The 14,921-nt window shown below is 39.0% G+C and overlaps 1 protein-coding gene across 1 annotated transcript in view; it reads left to right on the forward strand.

The window, feature by feature from the left end:
* GRM5 (glutamate metabotropic receptor 5) overlaps window positions 1–14,921 on the forward strand; it is a 616,792-nt gene that overhangs the window by 232,275 nt on the left and 369,596 nt on the right. Inside the window, exon 2 of the mRNA XM_052662217.1 lies at window positions 147–396. Within this exon, the coding sequence (XP_052518177.1) occupies window positions 147–396 (250 nt within the window). The remainder of the gene's footprint in view (window positions 1–146; window positions 397–14,921) is intronic.

Raw genomic sequence — 14,921 nt, forward strand, 5'->3', positions numbered from 1 at the left:
GATCAGTGAAAGAGCAAAATCTCCTTCTTCTCTTCAAGTGCCAAATCCAGCACTCCCAGGGGACCTGCACACTCCCGGCCCCACCGCATTCCAGCGCTACCCGGTGACTCCAACACTCTCCCTTCTCCTTCTCTGTTTCCCTACAGGCAACTATGGAGAAAGTGGGATGGAAGCTTTCAAAGATATGTCAGCCAAGGAAGGGATCTGCATCGCTCATTCTTACAAAATCTATAGCAATGCGGGGGAGCAGAGCTTCGATAAACTGCTCAAGAAGCTCACGAGTCACTTGCCCAAGGCGCGGGTGGTAGCCTGCTTCTGCGAGGGCATGACGGTGAGAGGGCTGCTGATGGCTATGCGGCGCCTGGGGCTGGCCGGAGAGTTCCTGCTTCTGGGCAGGTAAGTGCCAAGGAGACAGTTTACTTGCAGGTAATAATGTCAGGGATTTGGCAGCTTCTAAGGGTATCTCTTTTGCTTTGGAAGCTTAATCTGTTGTAGTGCAAGTAGAGCTTAAAAATCATAAACACCAGAGCCTGGAAATAATCACAGAAAATAAGTAGATAGGCCATGGGCTGATGACTGATGACAGCAGAAATCAACATGAAAATGAGGAATCCTTAAGTCCTCAGAAAAGAATTGTAGGAAATGAGAAGGCTTTTAAAATAACTTACATAATCCCCCTTGATAAGTAAACACATGTCAACCTTTATGCAGTCTCTTCTGAAATTGATTCTAAGAATGGCTGTGTAAGCTTCTTTTAAAACGTAGCATTTTAGAACTTGGGGCTAGAACGGAGGGAATTGCTTTTAGTACTAATTTTAAGGCATTGGTAATTTGGCTCATTATTTTATTTCAAAAGTGTTATCACATTGCCTGATCACTCACATTGTTACCAGATGAGTTTCTAAAAGATTAATTTGACTTTAATTATCTGGCTGATATACTTGATTGGCACAACTCATCTCATTTCCTCCTGATCTTGTTGAGTCAGTATATTAGTTAGTGTTCTGCAAAGAAGCAGCAACGGCAGTGTTTATCTATGAAAAGAGATACCCAGGAGAATCAAAGTCACTGCTCTGGTCCAAAAACTGGCAGGTGTGATACTCAGGAAAATCCAATGCTTCAGTTTCAGTCTGAAGTCCAGAAAAGACTAATATCCCAACTCAAGCAGTCTTGAAGGAGGAGTTCCCTCTGACTCAACCTTTTTCAGGTTTTCCATTGATTGGATGAGGCCCACCCACCTTAGAGAAGAAGCTTCATTACTCAGTCTACCCATACAAGTGTTCATCTCATCCAGAAATATCCTTGTAGACAGAATAATGTTTGGCCAAATGTTTCAGCACCCTATGGCCCAATCAAGATGTCACATAAAGTTAGCCATCACGATCCAAGTCAACACCATAGTTTGAAAAGGTGAACATGGTTCACCGTCTCATGCCTTTAAAAAGTCATGATGTTATCACATCTTTTCTCGATAGGTAGCCGATTTAAAGAAGAGAGACAACCTTCAGAACCACTCCATCTTTCTTAGTGTCACTGTCCAAATTAAAAGCCAGCTAACTTGTTATTAGCTTTGGATGGCTCATTAAAGAAAACATGCTTCCTTTATTTTCCGAATGCTTGACTGACCTTCTGTGATGAGACTTAGCTCCTGCTTGGCTACATTTTATGACAGCCAGTTTATGTACCTAATTCTCTCCTGTCTGAGCTGATGGCAGTAGATTGATGGGACTGTTTTATATGAGGCCAACCATCCTTCATAAAAATGATATGAGTGAGATTCCATTCTCATCGGTGTCATACGTTTTGTTTAAAATCATCCCTTGTTGGAAAGAGTGATGCATCAGCTAGTTTCACACAATCCAGGAACCTCCTCACTGCCAATATTCTGATGTTCCAAAGTATAGTGTTACCAGTGGGATGCAAAGAACAAGAAAGAAGCTGGCTTTAAACAGTCCTGTTTTTCTTTATGGGGAGTGAGATAGACAATGGATTCTGCAGCTCCTGTCTGCTGCTTTGCCAGCATACATAAGACAAATCCAAAGCACTTGCTTATCAGCCATATGTTATATCAACAAACAAATGTATTTTGATCACATGTACCCAAGAAAATAGGTTGGTAAGTACTATATTTGCCATTTTCCATCTACACTTTTTTGCCAATAGTATCACAAGGCCAAAATTCAATATTTTGTATATTTTAAAATTTATTCTGTATGTGCTGTTGATAAGTTCTTTTCAAATCGTTTCATTCATGAAATAATAAATTCATAGCCTTAACTAGATTTCTTAGTTCTCTCATTGATTAGCTAATAATAATACAACATTTACTTGAGCACCAGTTCATCTTTGAGCGATTCTATTAGAAAAATCTTCCTTTCTCTGAATTTTAAAAGTATCTCTCTGTAGTTTCTACATCTTGGATCATATTTTTCTTTTTGAAAGTAATATGCTATTCTCTTTCAAATATCTGGAAACCACAGTCCGGTCCTTAGGCCCCTTCATCTTCCCTTGGAAACCCCTAATTTTTTTATTCCTATTTCTTCATAGTGAAAAGGCACTTTGGGTCTGGACCATTTATCAGGACTATTTGTAGGATCATTTATCAACTGCTGTGTGCCAGTTTCTTCAGTAACCATTTAAATGCATTGTTTCATTTAATTATTAATTTGACAAATATTAAGTTGCTAGAGACTTCCCTATAGTTCAGATGGTAAAGAATCTGCCTGCATTACAGAAGACCCGGGTTTGATCTCTGGGTCTGGAAGATCCCCTGGAGAAGAAAATGGCAACCTATTCCCCTATTCTTGCCTGGAGAATCCCTTGGACAGAGGAGCCTGGAGGGCTACAGTCCACGGTGTTGCAAGGAGTTGGACATGTTGAAGCCACTAAGACATAGTATCTCTAAAAATGTTTGGGCTGTATTAGTGAACAAAATAGACAATAATCACTACCCTTGTGGACCTTGAAGATGATGAGTTAGATAAAAGTTAATAAGTGCTGTGAAAAAAAATCTAAGAACGACTTGCATGATGACTTGCATTATCATCTCCATTCTATAGTCAAGGACTTTTAAGACTCAGTAAATACTGAGTTACAGTAATAATAATTTATTATATAGACGTATGCCTTGAAGGCAGAATCCCAAATGCCTGTGTAACTCTAGAGTCTGAGCAGTTAGCACTGTGTCCTACTACTTCCAACAACAAACAGCAAAGAGAATTTAGATCATCTATTCACTCTCATTTTATAAATGAGGAAACGGATAACCCAAGTGTTTGAATGACATGGTCAGGAAGTCCCACAGGAACCCAATTACCTTGACTCAAAGTCTTGTACTGGTTTCTACTGTCACCTATAGAATAGAAAAGGGGGAAAGTTAAAAATTGATAGCAGATTCCTGGTTCTTCATAGAGCCTTGGTGTAGAAAAAAAAGAAAAGACCCTAGATGATTCCAGTTGAAGTTAGCATTTTTATATTAATGCTCCCTCCTAAAAACTCCCATTCAGCTAACCCTGTAACTCCTAGTATTTTAAGGCAATTTTGTTTGCATATATTTCCCTGATCTCTCTGTATGCTCCTTCCTTCCCTTACCCCCAGAGCAAACTTAAATGGATCTTAGATACAAGAAATCAAAATTAAGAGAAAAGACTATATTCAGAGCTTCCTACAGGACTCCACATTTAACCACTATAGTTACTTAAAAATCTATCCAGCTGCCTTGGGACAGGCATGTTTAATAGGTCATTCAACTAAAATGTTAGGCAGGTCTAAGATAATGCTGCCTTGAAGACAACCTCATCAATCAATATATCTCACCATCTGTGCTGCTCATCTGTAGAACGTTAGAGTGATATGGACCTGGCCACTGGGTCTTCTCATTTGAGCTCTGGGCAATCTATTGTCTCATTGCCAAGAAAAATGTCCTGTCTGGGTCCCGGAAATAGTCTTGCTAAACACCTTAGCCTTGACAGCAGGATGAGATCAGTAATCTGAACAAAGGGGCTTATTTTTCTAGAATGGATACAGTGGTTTAGAGCTTGACTTGGGAAAATATTGAGATATATTATTTTCAACTTGTAAAACCTAAATGTTAACTTGGAAACAAGGACCAATTTTCAACAAATTAATAGTTTAAAGATTGTTTAACCTTGTCTATGATTAAAACTATTTAGCTAATTGAATTAAGAATTTGATTGTTACCAGGACACAAGAGGAAATGTACTTAAATTTCAAGACTCATTGGAATTATTACCAGTGTTTTCTTCCCCCAGAGGTTATTGATTTCAGGCTACTGCTTTTAGCTTTTTTTTTTTTTTAATTGAAGTATAGTTGATTTACAATGTTGTGTTAATTTCTGCTGTACAGCAAAATTATTCAGTTATATATATATACTTTCCCTATATTTTTTCCCACTTTGGTTTATCTCAGGATTTGAATACAGTCATTTATTCATCCTCTGTGTACTAGTTTGCATCTGCTAATCCCAGTGAGTGAGTGAGTGAGTGAGTGAAGTTGCTCAGTCGTGTCCGACTCTTTGCGACCCCATGGACTGTAGCCTATCAGGCTCCTCCCTCCATGGGATTTTCCAAGCAAGAGTGCTGGAGTGGGCTTCCATTTCCTTCCTTCCGCTCTTCTCCTGCCTCTTGGTAATCAGGTATCGGTTCTCTGTGTCTGTGAGTCTGTTTCACAGTTGGGTTTATTGGTGTCATATTTTTGATCCAACATATATGCGATATCATATGGTGTTTGTCTTCCTTTTTCTACCTAACCTCATTCAGTGTGATAATCTCTAGCTTCATCTGTGTTGCTGCCGATGGCATCATCACATTCTTTTTTACGTGCGGGAAATACTCCATTGTGTATATGTGTGTGTATGTGTATATACACCACATCTTCTTAAAGCATTCATCTGTTGACTGACAGGTTGTTTCCATGTCTTGGCTGTTGTGAATAGCACTGCTGTGGACATAGGGGTGCATGCATCTTTATGAATTATGGCTTTATCCGGGTATATACCCAGGAGTTGGATTGCTGGATCATATGGCAACTATTTTCAATTTTCTGAGGAACCTCCATACAGCTTTCCATAATTGCTGCACCAACTATGTTCCCACCAACAGTGCAGGAGGGTTCACTTTTCTCTACACTCTCTCCAGTATTTGCTACCTGTAAACTTTTTATGGTGACCATTCTGACCAATGTGAGGTGATATCTCACTATAGTTTTGACTTGAATTCTCTAATAATTTAAGATGGTGAGCATCTTTTCCTGTATCTGTTGGCCATCTGTATGTATCCTTTGGAGAATTGTCTACTGAGGGTCCTCTGCCCATTTTTTGATTGGGTTGTTTATTCTTTTGTTGTTGTATAAGATGTTTATCAGTGTTTCTCATAGAAGGTCATGCTGCATCAATGTTTTTCGAGATAAAAAGGATAAGAGCTCACTTTAATAAACATCTTTGTGGATAGAATTACACACTATTGTTCTAGTAAAACTATGATAGTAGCTATTATGCAGAAGTAGACATTAGTCTTTATACTTGTATCTCAGCAGAGTATTCATTATATACGTAAATAAGTATACCCGATTTCCATTGGGCCATTAGTGTAATTTAATTGTAGTGTGAAAAAAGTTATTTTTTGAGAAATATTTATAATTTATTTACAATTCCTCTCAATCCAGATGCAATGTACCAGTCAGAGGTTATTTTCATCAGAGGTGATAATGCTGGGATATAGCTGATATTCTACTTTTACCAAGTTGCCAGGAGCACAGTGTTCAATAGTTAGGAAACTAAAACACTCATGCAGAAGGGAAAAGGGCTTGACTAACACTTTACCACAGAATGTATCACAGTTGACTCAGCCACTCCCCCTTTCCATGGATATTTCGGTTGTTTCCAGTCTTTTATTATTATAAAGTAGATTGTAATATATAGGACTTCCCAGGTGGCTCAGTGATAAAGAATCTGCCTGTCAGTGCAGGAAACATGGGATCTATCCCTGGGTCGGAAAGATTCCCTGGAAGAGGAAATGGCAACCCACTCCAGTATTCTTGCCTGGAAAATCCCACTGACAGAGGAGCCTGGTGGGCTGCACTTTGTGGGACTGGAAACAAAGAGTCAGACACAACTGAGCAACTGAGCAAGCATGCACACACGCACATGTTGTAATGTACAATCATGGGCATGTGCTGTTTCATATTTACAGTGATGAATCTTCATGGTAGATTCTCGGAAGTGGGATTGGCTAGATCAAAAGATAAATGCATATGTACTTTTGATAGATAGTGTCAAATTCCTTTTGAAAAATTTTATTTTCCCTTCAGTGATGTATGGAAAGTAGCTATTTCCCCTCAACTTGTCTGACAGGATATGTGTCAAGCTTTTCATTTGTAAATCTGTTATTGGACAAATGGTATATCAATGTAATATAATTTGAATTTATTTTTTTCTGCAGAAGGTTAAACTTTGTTTTCTTATGCTAAAGTACAAATATATACTTCTTAGTAAACTATCTCTGTACATCTTTTGTCTGTCTTTTATTAGATAAAAAAAGTTGCTTTCATTGAGTTTCTGTTCTGTATTAGAAGATAAAGAGAAAGGGAAAGAGAGTGGGAAGGAGAAGGAGGTCAGCAGGAGAGGAAAGAGCGGGGAGCAGAAACTGAATGTTCTAAGCAACGTTGGATGTTTCAAGTTTTAGATGCCTTTAAGTTTGGTAATTTGTTGTTGTTCAGTCCCTCATTCGTGTCCCACTCTTTGTGACCCCAGAGACTGCAGCACGCCAGGTTTCCTTCTCTGTCCGTCACCAACTCCCAGAGCTTGCTCAAACTCATGTCTATTGAGTTGGTGATGCCATCCAACCATCTCATTCTCTGTCTGTCGTCCCCTTCTCCTCTTGCCTTTAATCTTCCCCAGCATCAGGGTCTTTTCTAATGAGTCAGCTCTTTGCACCACGTGGCCAAAGTATTGGTGCTTCAGTTTCAGCATCAGTGTTTCCAATGACTATTCCAGGTTGATTTCCTTTAGGATTGAGTGGTTTGATCTCCTTGCAGTCGAAGGGACTCTAAAGAGTCTTCTCCAGCACCACAGTTAAAAACCATCATTCTTTTGTTAATATCCCCATTTTATAGTTAATGTGTCATATTTTATTTTATTTAAATATATTTTATTTAATATATTTTATATTCAGCATATGTGTGATATCATACGGTATTTCTCTTTCTTTTTCCAACTTACTTTGCTTAAATAATCTCTAGATCCATCTATGTTGCTGCAAATGGCATTATTTCATTATTTTTATGTATAATATTCCATTTTGTGTGTGTGTGTGTGTGTATATATATATGCTGCTGCTGCTGTTACGTTGCTTCAGTCGTGTCCGACTCTGTGCAACCACAGACATGGCAGCCCTCCAGGCTCCCCCATCCCTGGGATTCTCCAGGCAAGAACACTGGAGTGGGTTGCCATTTCCTTCTCCAATGCATGAAAGTGAAAAGTGAAAGTGAAGTCACTCAGTCATGTCCGACTCTTAGGGACCCCATGGACTGCAGCCTACCAGGCTCCTCCATCCATGGGATTTTCCAGGCAAGAGTACTGGAGTGGGTCACCAGTGCCTTCTCTGGTATGTGTATGTATATATATATGCCACACCTTCTTTAAACATTCATCTATTGATGGACAATTGATTACTCACTATTGTTATATAACTGGACAAGGTCACACTAGTTTATCCTAGTGGCTGTTCTAAGTATCACAAAGAGAGAAGTCTTTTAGCAACAGAAGTGTTTGTATATTTATGATAACTCCCCTGGTTATAGGTGGCTCAGAGAGTAAAGAATCCACTTGCAATGCTGGAGACCTGGGTTTGATCCCTGGGTTGGAAAGGTCCCCTGGAGAAGGGCATGGCAACCCAGTTCCGTATTCTTACCTGGAGAATCCCATGGACAGAGGAGCCTGGGGGTTTATAGTCCGTGGGGCCACAAAGAGTCACAACTGAGTGACTAAACACACAGCACATGATAGATTCAGTCTAATTTTGATTCAGCTTCATTTTTGTTGTTTTAGATTATCCTCCAAAAATTAAATAAACATAATAAATTTAAATGCCTTAAAACTTGTTGTAAATTTTGTGATGAATTTGTAATGCAAGTAAAGTTAGCCAAACTATGTCCTGCTTTGCCTGGAGTTGTTTTACTCCTTATCTTCATTTAAGTTGGAAAGACCAGACAAATTACATTATGTTTGGTCTATAAACAGCCCGTTGTTTACATGCATGAGCCTCAGATCATATGAAAAACTCTCTGAACCATATGGGTTGAGCACTGAATATGTGTGAAGAAATTTGGAGAGCAACCTAGGAGACAGTATTTTCAGCCTTGTAGTATTTTGATATTTATTCCATCATTGGAGAAGACTTTTTTTAGGGGTGTGAGAATATGATAGGTGTTATTTTCCAAAAGATAATCCCAGGATATGGCTTATGAATTAGACGAAGTCAGATGCATATAGAGGAACAGTATCTCTAATGAAAATCACACTACTGAGGACTATGGCAGTGCGGATGGTTGAAAAGGCAATAGACCACGCCCTCCTTACTAATTAAAATGTGCACATCACCTTGTTTGTGAAAATAGTATCAGGACTATATGTCTGTGTTCAAGCTCACCAAGATGTGTACATCCAATATGTGCAACTTTTTGTATATCATGCACAACTCAACGAAGTCAAAAAAATATGTAGGAGCTGCTGATGTGTTGGATAATAAGGAGTGTAGGGAGATGTCAAGGGTGTTTTCTAGATTTAGTTCAGTTGCTCAGTCATGTCCGACTCTTTGCGACCCCATGGACTGCAGCACGCCAGGCTTCCCTGTCCATCACCAACTTCTGGAGCTTGCTCAAACTCATGTTCATCAAGTCGGTGATGCCATCCAACCATCTCATCCTCTGTCATCCCCTTCTCCTCCTACCCTCAATCTTTCCCTGAATCGAGGTCTTTTCAAATGAGTTAATTTTTTGCATCAGGTGGCCGAAGTATTAGAGTTTCAGTTTCAGCACCAGTCCTTCCAATGAATATTCAGGACTGATTTCCTTTTAGAATTGACTTGTTGGATCTCCTTGAGGTCTAAGGACTCTCAAGAGTCTTCTCCAACACCACAGTTCAAAAGCATCAATTCTTTGGCACTCAGCTTCCTTTATAGTCCAACTCTCACATCCATACATGACTAGTGGGAAAACCATAGCTTTGACTAGACGGACCTTTGTTGGCAAAGTAATATCTCTGCTTTTTAATATACTGTCTAGGTTGGTCATAGCTTTTCTTCCAAGGAGCCAGTGTCTTTTAATTTCATGGCTACAGTCATCATCTGCAGTGATTTTGGAGCCCAAGAAAATAAAGTCTGTCACTGTTTCCACTGTTTCCCTATCTATTTGCCATGAAGTGATGGGACCAGATGCCATGATCTTAGTTGTCTGAATGTTGAGTTTTAAGCCAGCTTTTGCACTCTCCTCTTTAACTTTTACCAAGAGGCTTTTTAGTTCTTTACTTGCTGATTTCTAGATTATTAAGCGTATAACAAGATAGCTGATGGTACCTTTATTGAAGACAATTGGATCAGAACCAGGTATGAGGTGGAGAGCAGATCATGAGTTCAGTTTGGATAAGTTGACCTAAATGTGCATTTCAAACATGGAAATAGCCAAGAAAGTGAAACAATTTGTAAATCTGGAGCTCAAAAGAGAAATATGTGTACTCAGTCACTCAGTCATTTCTGACTGTTTGCGGCCCCATGGCCTGTAGCCAGCTGGGCTCTTATGCAAATAGAATTCTCCATGCAAGAATACTAGAATGGTGTGCCATTTCATACTCCAGGGGATCTTCCTGATCCAGGACTTGAAACCACATGTATCTTGCATCTCCTACATTGGGAGGCAGTTTCTTTACCACTAGTACCACCTGGGAAACCCCAAATGAGATATATAGGCTATAAATAAAAATAAGCAATGCATCTGAATAATTTAGCTTTATTAATGGAAGATGTGGATATGTAGAATGAAGACAGAAAGTCTAAGAAATTGTCTTGGAGGGACTTCAACATTGAATGATCGGAAGAAAGATGAACTCAACAAAGGAGATAGAGAAAAAGCAAATTCACAGTTTGGGAAGGAAAACCCAGATGGTGCTGTGACCTGTGGAAGAGCAGGTTTAAAGCAGAGGCCACCAGTGTCAAATGATTCTAGGAGACAAGTGCAAATAATTTTGAGAGGACTTTTTTCGTAAGTGGAAGTAATTGAGGGTTTAGTAAGTGTTGAGTGAATGGAGAAATAAAAACAGTCAGAATGAAGTAGCTAAGAAGTGAGTAGGAGGTGAGAAAGTGAACCCAGAGCATACAAGCCGCTGCTTTGGTAAGTGAAACTAGGGAATGAAGAATGATAGAACTATATATTGAGAGAAAATGAACTCAAGAGAGAAGTTTTTAACATAATATTTTACTTTTTCTCCAAAACTGTAGCTTATGATCATGAAAAGTATTTTAAGCAGTAAACAAGCTATACAAGTAAAAGCACTTATTTTCACATCTGTAGCAACACAGGGTATTATTAAATGTTTTGGTGTTTACTAATGTTATATGTGAAATTTAGCATCATCATGTTTTAATTCCTAATTCGTTAATTGTGAATGAGATTGTACATCTTTTCATATTTTAGTCAATAGGTAATATATATTTATATTCTTTTGCAAGGTACCTAATCATGCACTGAGTCCATTCTTTTGTTTATTTCTTTCTTATTGGTTTATATAAAAGTTCTTTATAAATTAAAGAAAGTCTATTATTGACATGTGTAGCAGATATTTTCCCTCTTCTAATTTAATGGCATTTGGAACAATACCAAACTTTATACTTTAGCTATTTTTTCACATGTTTCTTCTATGACTCTTGCAGTTTGTATATTGCATACAGAGGCCTGTCACAGAGATTTTCTTAGTGAGTTGTTTAACTTTAGGATCCAGGTCATAGGAGGATGTAATAAATGGGGGGACAGTTTATAGTATCAAGTCCCTAGAAATGTGGAAATGAGTGACATTTACAGTGTAGGTGGGGGGAGGAAGCTGAGAAGGTCAGCTCCAGATTTGGGACAGAAAGAATTTATGTCAGAGGCAAAGGTAGGCAATGTTTAAAAGTTTGAAAATAGGAAACTCATTTAGTAACCCCTCTTTCCTTTGTAAATTCAGAGGCAAGAAGGGCCGGGGGGGGAGAGAGAGTGTGTGTGTGTGTGTTTGTTAGGAGGGTTTTGTATCAGTGATCTGAGGAGCTGTCACTGGAGACTGGAGAAAAAGGAAAACAGTACTTTTGATAGGTGGTTTTATATATTATCATTTTATTTTCTTACTCCATTTGTTATAAATAATAGAAGAAGATTGGTTATACTGTAATGAAGACATATTCTTAGAATAACCACAAATTTAACATTTGTACATGTGTGGTCACATCAAGTATTGTAATGATTCTCTCTGTTAGGGTTTTAAAAGTTGATTGAACACAGCCTTGATCTCAAATTAAAAACCAAGAGGAACAAGTCGTGGAGATGAGTGTATCTTAGCTAACTAGAGACCAAGTCTTAGGTCTGTGACTGAATAGACCTCCCTCCTAAGTAGTGAAGGACAGGGAAGCCTGGTGAGCTGCCGTCCACGGGGTCGCAGAGAGTCGGACATGACTGAACGACAACAAAACGCCGCTCTGAGGCCTGGCACGGCTGGACAATGCAGAACGTCCCTCCTTTAGAAACGGCCTTCAGTTCAGTTCAGTTCAGTCGCTCAGTCGTGTCCAACTCTCTGTGACCCCATGAATCGCAGCACGCCAGGCCTCCCTGTCCATCACCAACTCCCAGAGTTCACTCAAACTCACGTCCATCCAGTCGGTGATGCCATCCAGCCATCTCATCCTCTGTCGTCCCCTCTTCTGCCCCCAATCCCTCCCAGCATCAGAGTCTTTTCCAAAGAGTCAACTCTTCGCATGAGGTGGCCAAAGTACTGGAGCTTCGGCTTTAGCATCATTCCTTCCAAAGAACACCCAGGGCTGATCTCCTTCAGAATGGACTGGTTGTATCTCCTTGCAGTCCAAGGGACTCTCAAGCGTCTTCTCCAACACCACAGTTCAAAAGCATCAATTCTTCGGCGCTCAGCCTTCTTCACAGTCCAAATGGCCTTAAGGGTGACAATAGGGAAACACTCACATTCAGAGGGATAGTTTGCTTCGAAAAAGAAGAATTTGAGTGGTCAACACTTGGCCCAGTCTCACCAAACAGATGTCAGTCATTCTCTCGAGCAGAAGAGAGGGTAATAGAGGAGAAAATCTGTGTGTCTTCATTTCATATTTTTTTTAACCCCTGCCCAGTGGGAAAGTCCTCTGAAATATTCCTTTTTGAAGTGTAAAGAATGAGACTTATTCTCCTTCTGAAGCAGATAGATAATAATATTAACTTTGCTTTCAGATGAAGACTATGATGCTCAGAGACATCCCTTGTCTCATCAATGTCACCATCTGAAATTTAAATGAAACCAATTGTTTTGTAAGGTGCTATCGATCTGACAAGAAGGTGAACAGAAGGTCTTTTTATTATTCCACAGAGAAGAATTCTTCTGTGACAGATGAAACTAACCAATGTCTTCAAAGCTCTTCGAGTACTTGGGCTTGTGCTTTGGCGGCATCTACATCCCAAAGGGGTCTGGTAGCTTTAAGGCTGATTACTCTTCCAAAATTTTGTTTAGATGAATTTTTTAAATAATTGGATGGTAATAGTAGCTCTTTATGGGGTGTTCTTTGTGTAGCAAACACTGTTCTAAGCGGTTGGTTTTCATGTGTTTATTGATTTTTCATAACATTCCAATTTAAAAGTTATTGTTATTAACATCAGTTTATTGCTGAAGAAACTGCCACACAGAGAGACAATGAATTTTCTCAAAATCACAAGGCAGGAAGTGGCAGAAAGGGCACTGTTTGCTTAATCACTGTGCTAAGCTATCTAGATCTTTGATAATCCTTAATGTCGGTATATATTTGATCCATATGGAATAAAATATTTTTCTCCATCTTTAATAAAAAAAATAATAGCAATTAAAGATGATTCTAAAAGAAAGATTTCTTTTTTTAAGTAAGATAAATAAAGCCTGGAGCAATCCAAACTTCTATAAATGAGAAAAATTCAATGATTAGATGGGCTGTTCCCTTGGACTGCAAGGAGATCCAAACAGTCCATCCTAAATGAGATCAGTCCTCAGTTTTCATAGGAAGGACTGATGCTGAAGCTGAAACTCCAATACTTTGGCCACCTGATGTGAAAAGCTGACTCATTTGAAAAGACCCTGATGCTGGGAAAGATTGAGGGCAGGAGGAGAAGGGGATGCCAGAGGATGAGATGGTTGGATGGTATCACTGACTTGATGGACATGAGTTTGAGTGAACTCCAGGAGTTGGTGATGGACAGGGAGGCCTGGTGTGCTGCAGTTCGTGGGGTCGAAAAGAGTCGGATATGACTGAGCGACTGAACTGAACTGAGATGGGCTGTTCAATCTGCATGACTATTTTTCCATGCACAACTTATTAGGAAAACAGTGTAGTAAAGTTTAGCTTTCAGGAAAGAGAAAAATTTAAAGTTGTTTATAAGAATGATCAAGCATCTGTACAGAGATAAAGGCAAACATAAATAAAATGTTATTCTGTGGTGAAACCAGGTAGAAATTCATTTGTTCTTCCAATGTTTTCCAGAAGACTAAAATGTTTTGATAGAGTGATCATCTTGTGTACACGTTTCTATTAATTGGAGGACACAGTGATAAATCATTCCAAACCAGTGGCTGGCAAACTAAGGGCTATAGGCTAAATCCAGCTCTCCTCCTATTTTTGTAAATAAAGTTTTATTGAAAAACTGCCACACTCATTTATACAATGTCTATGACTGTTTTGGAGAAGGAAATGGCAACCCACTCCAGTGTTCTTGCCTGGAGAATCCCAGGGACAGGGGAGCCTGGTGGGCTGCCATCTATGGGGTCACACAGAGTCGGACACAACTGACGTGACTTAGCAGCAGCAGCAGCAGCATGACTCTTTTGGAGCTACAAGAATACAGTTGAGTAATTGCAACAGAGACTGTATGTGTTATAAAGCTTAAAATATTTACTGTCTGGCCCTTTGCAAAAAAATTCATTGACCCCTGATCTAAAGGGTTTCTTTTCTTTTCTTTTCTTCTTCTTCTTCTTTTTTTTTTTTTTTTTTGAATCTGGCTTTCCTCACTTACACAGCTTATTAGGACTTAGGTTTGGATATTTATTCAGCAGCACTCATGATTTCTACATACATTCCACTTCCTTTTCAGTTCTCCTTGAGGTTTAATGGCGGCTGCTAGGTCATGGGATCAGAAAATTCTAGAACTGTTGGTTGAGTCAGGATATTGCTTATTCACCTCACTGTCTAGCAGAAACTAACACAACGTTGCAAAGCAATCATAACTCCAATTAAAAAAACAAACAAAAAAAATACCGGTGGAGAGAAGACCAAGAACAAAGCAGTTGGAACATAGAGTGCACTGGAAATACCTCCTTTGAGTACCCATTCAGTTTTGAATTATTTAACTTTATCTAAAATAAATTTAACAAGGAATGGACTGTTTGGGTATAAATGTTAGTCTTTCTAGTATAGTTATGTTTTACTCTTTTCATTTGCTATCATGGACTGATGACATGGATTAAAAATTCCCCCTTTCTGAATATGTTCTGAAATCCAGTCTCAAAGTCAAATATCTGTTTTTATTTCATTTACTTTTTCAAATTTGAGGCTTTCAAATGTGCCCATTGATCTTTACGTGTAGTAGTAAGTAGACACTACACTAATACTTATCTCCCTGTTTTTCCAGTATTTCTTCTTTTT

This window comes from Budorcas taxicolor, chromosome 25 (assembly GCF_023091745.1).
Source record: "Budorcas taxicolor isolate Tak-1 chromosome 25, Takin1.1, whole genome shotgun sequence".
NCBI classification, from domain to species: Eukaryota; Metazoa; Chordata; class Mammalia; order Artiodactyla; family Bovidae; genus Budorcas; species Budorcas taxicolor.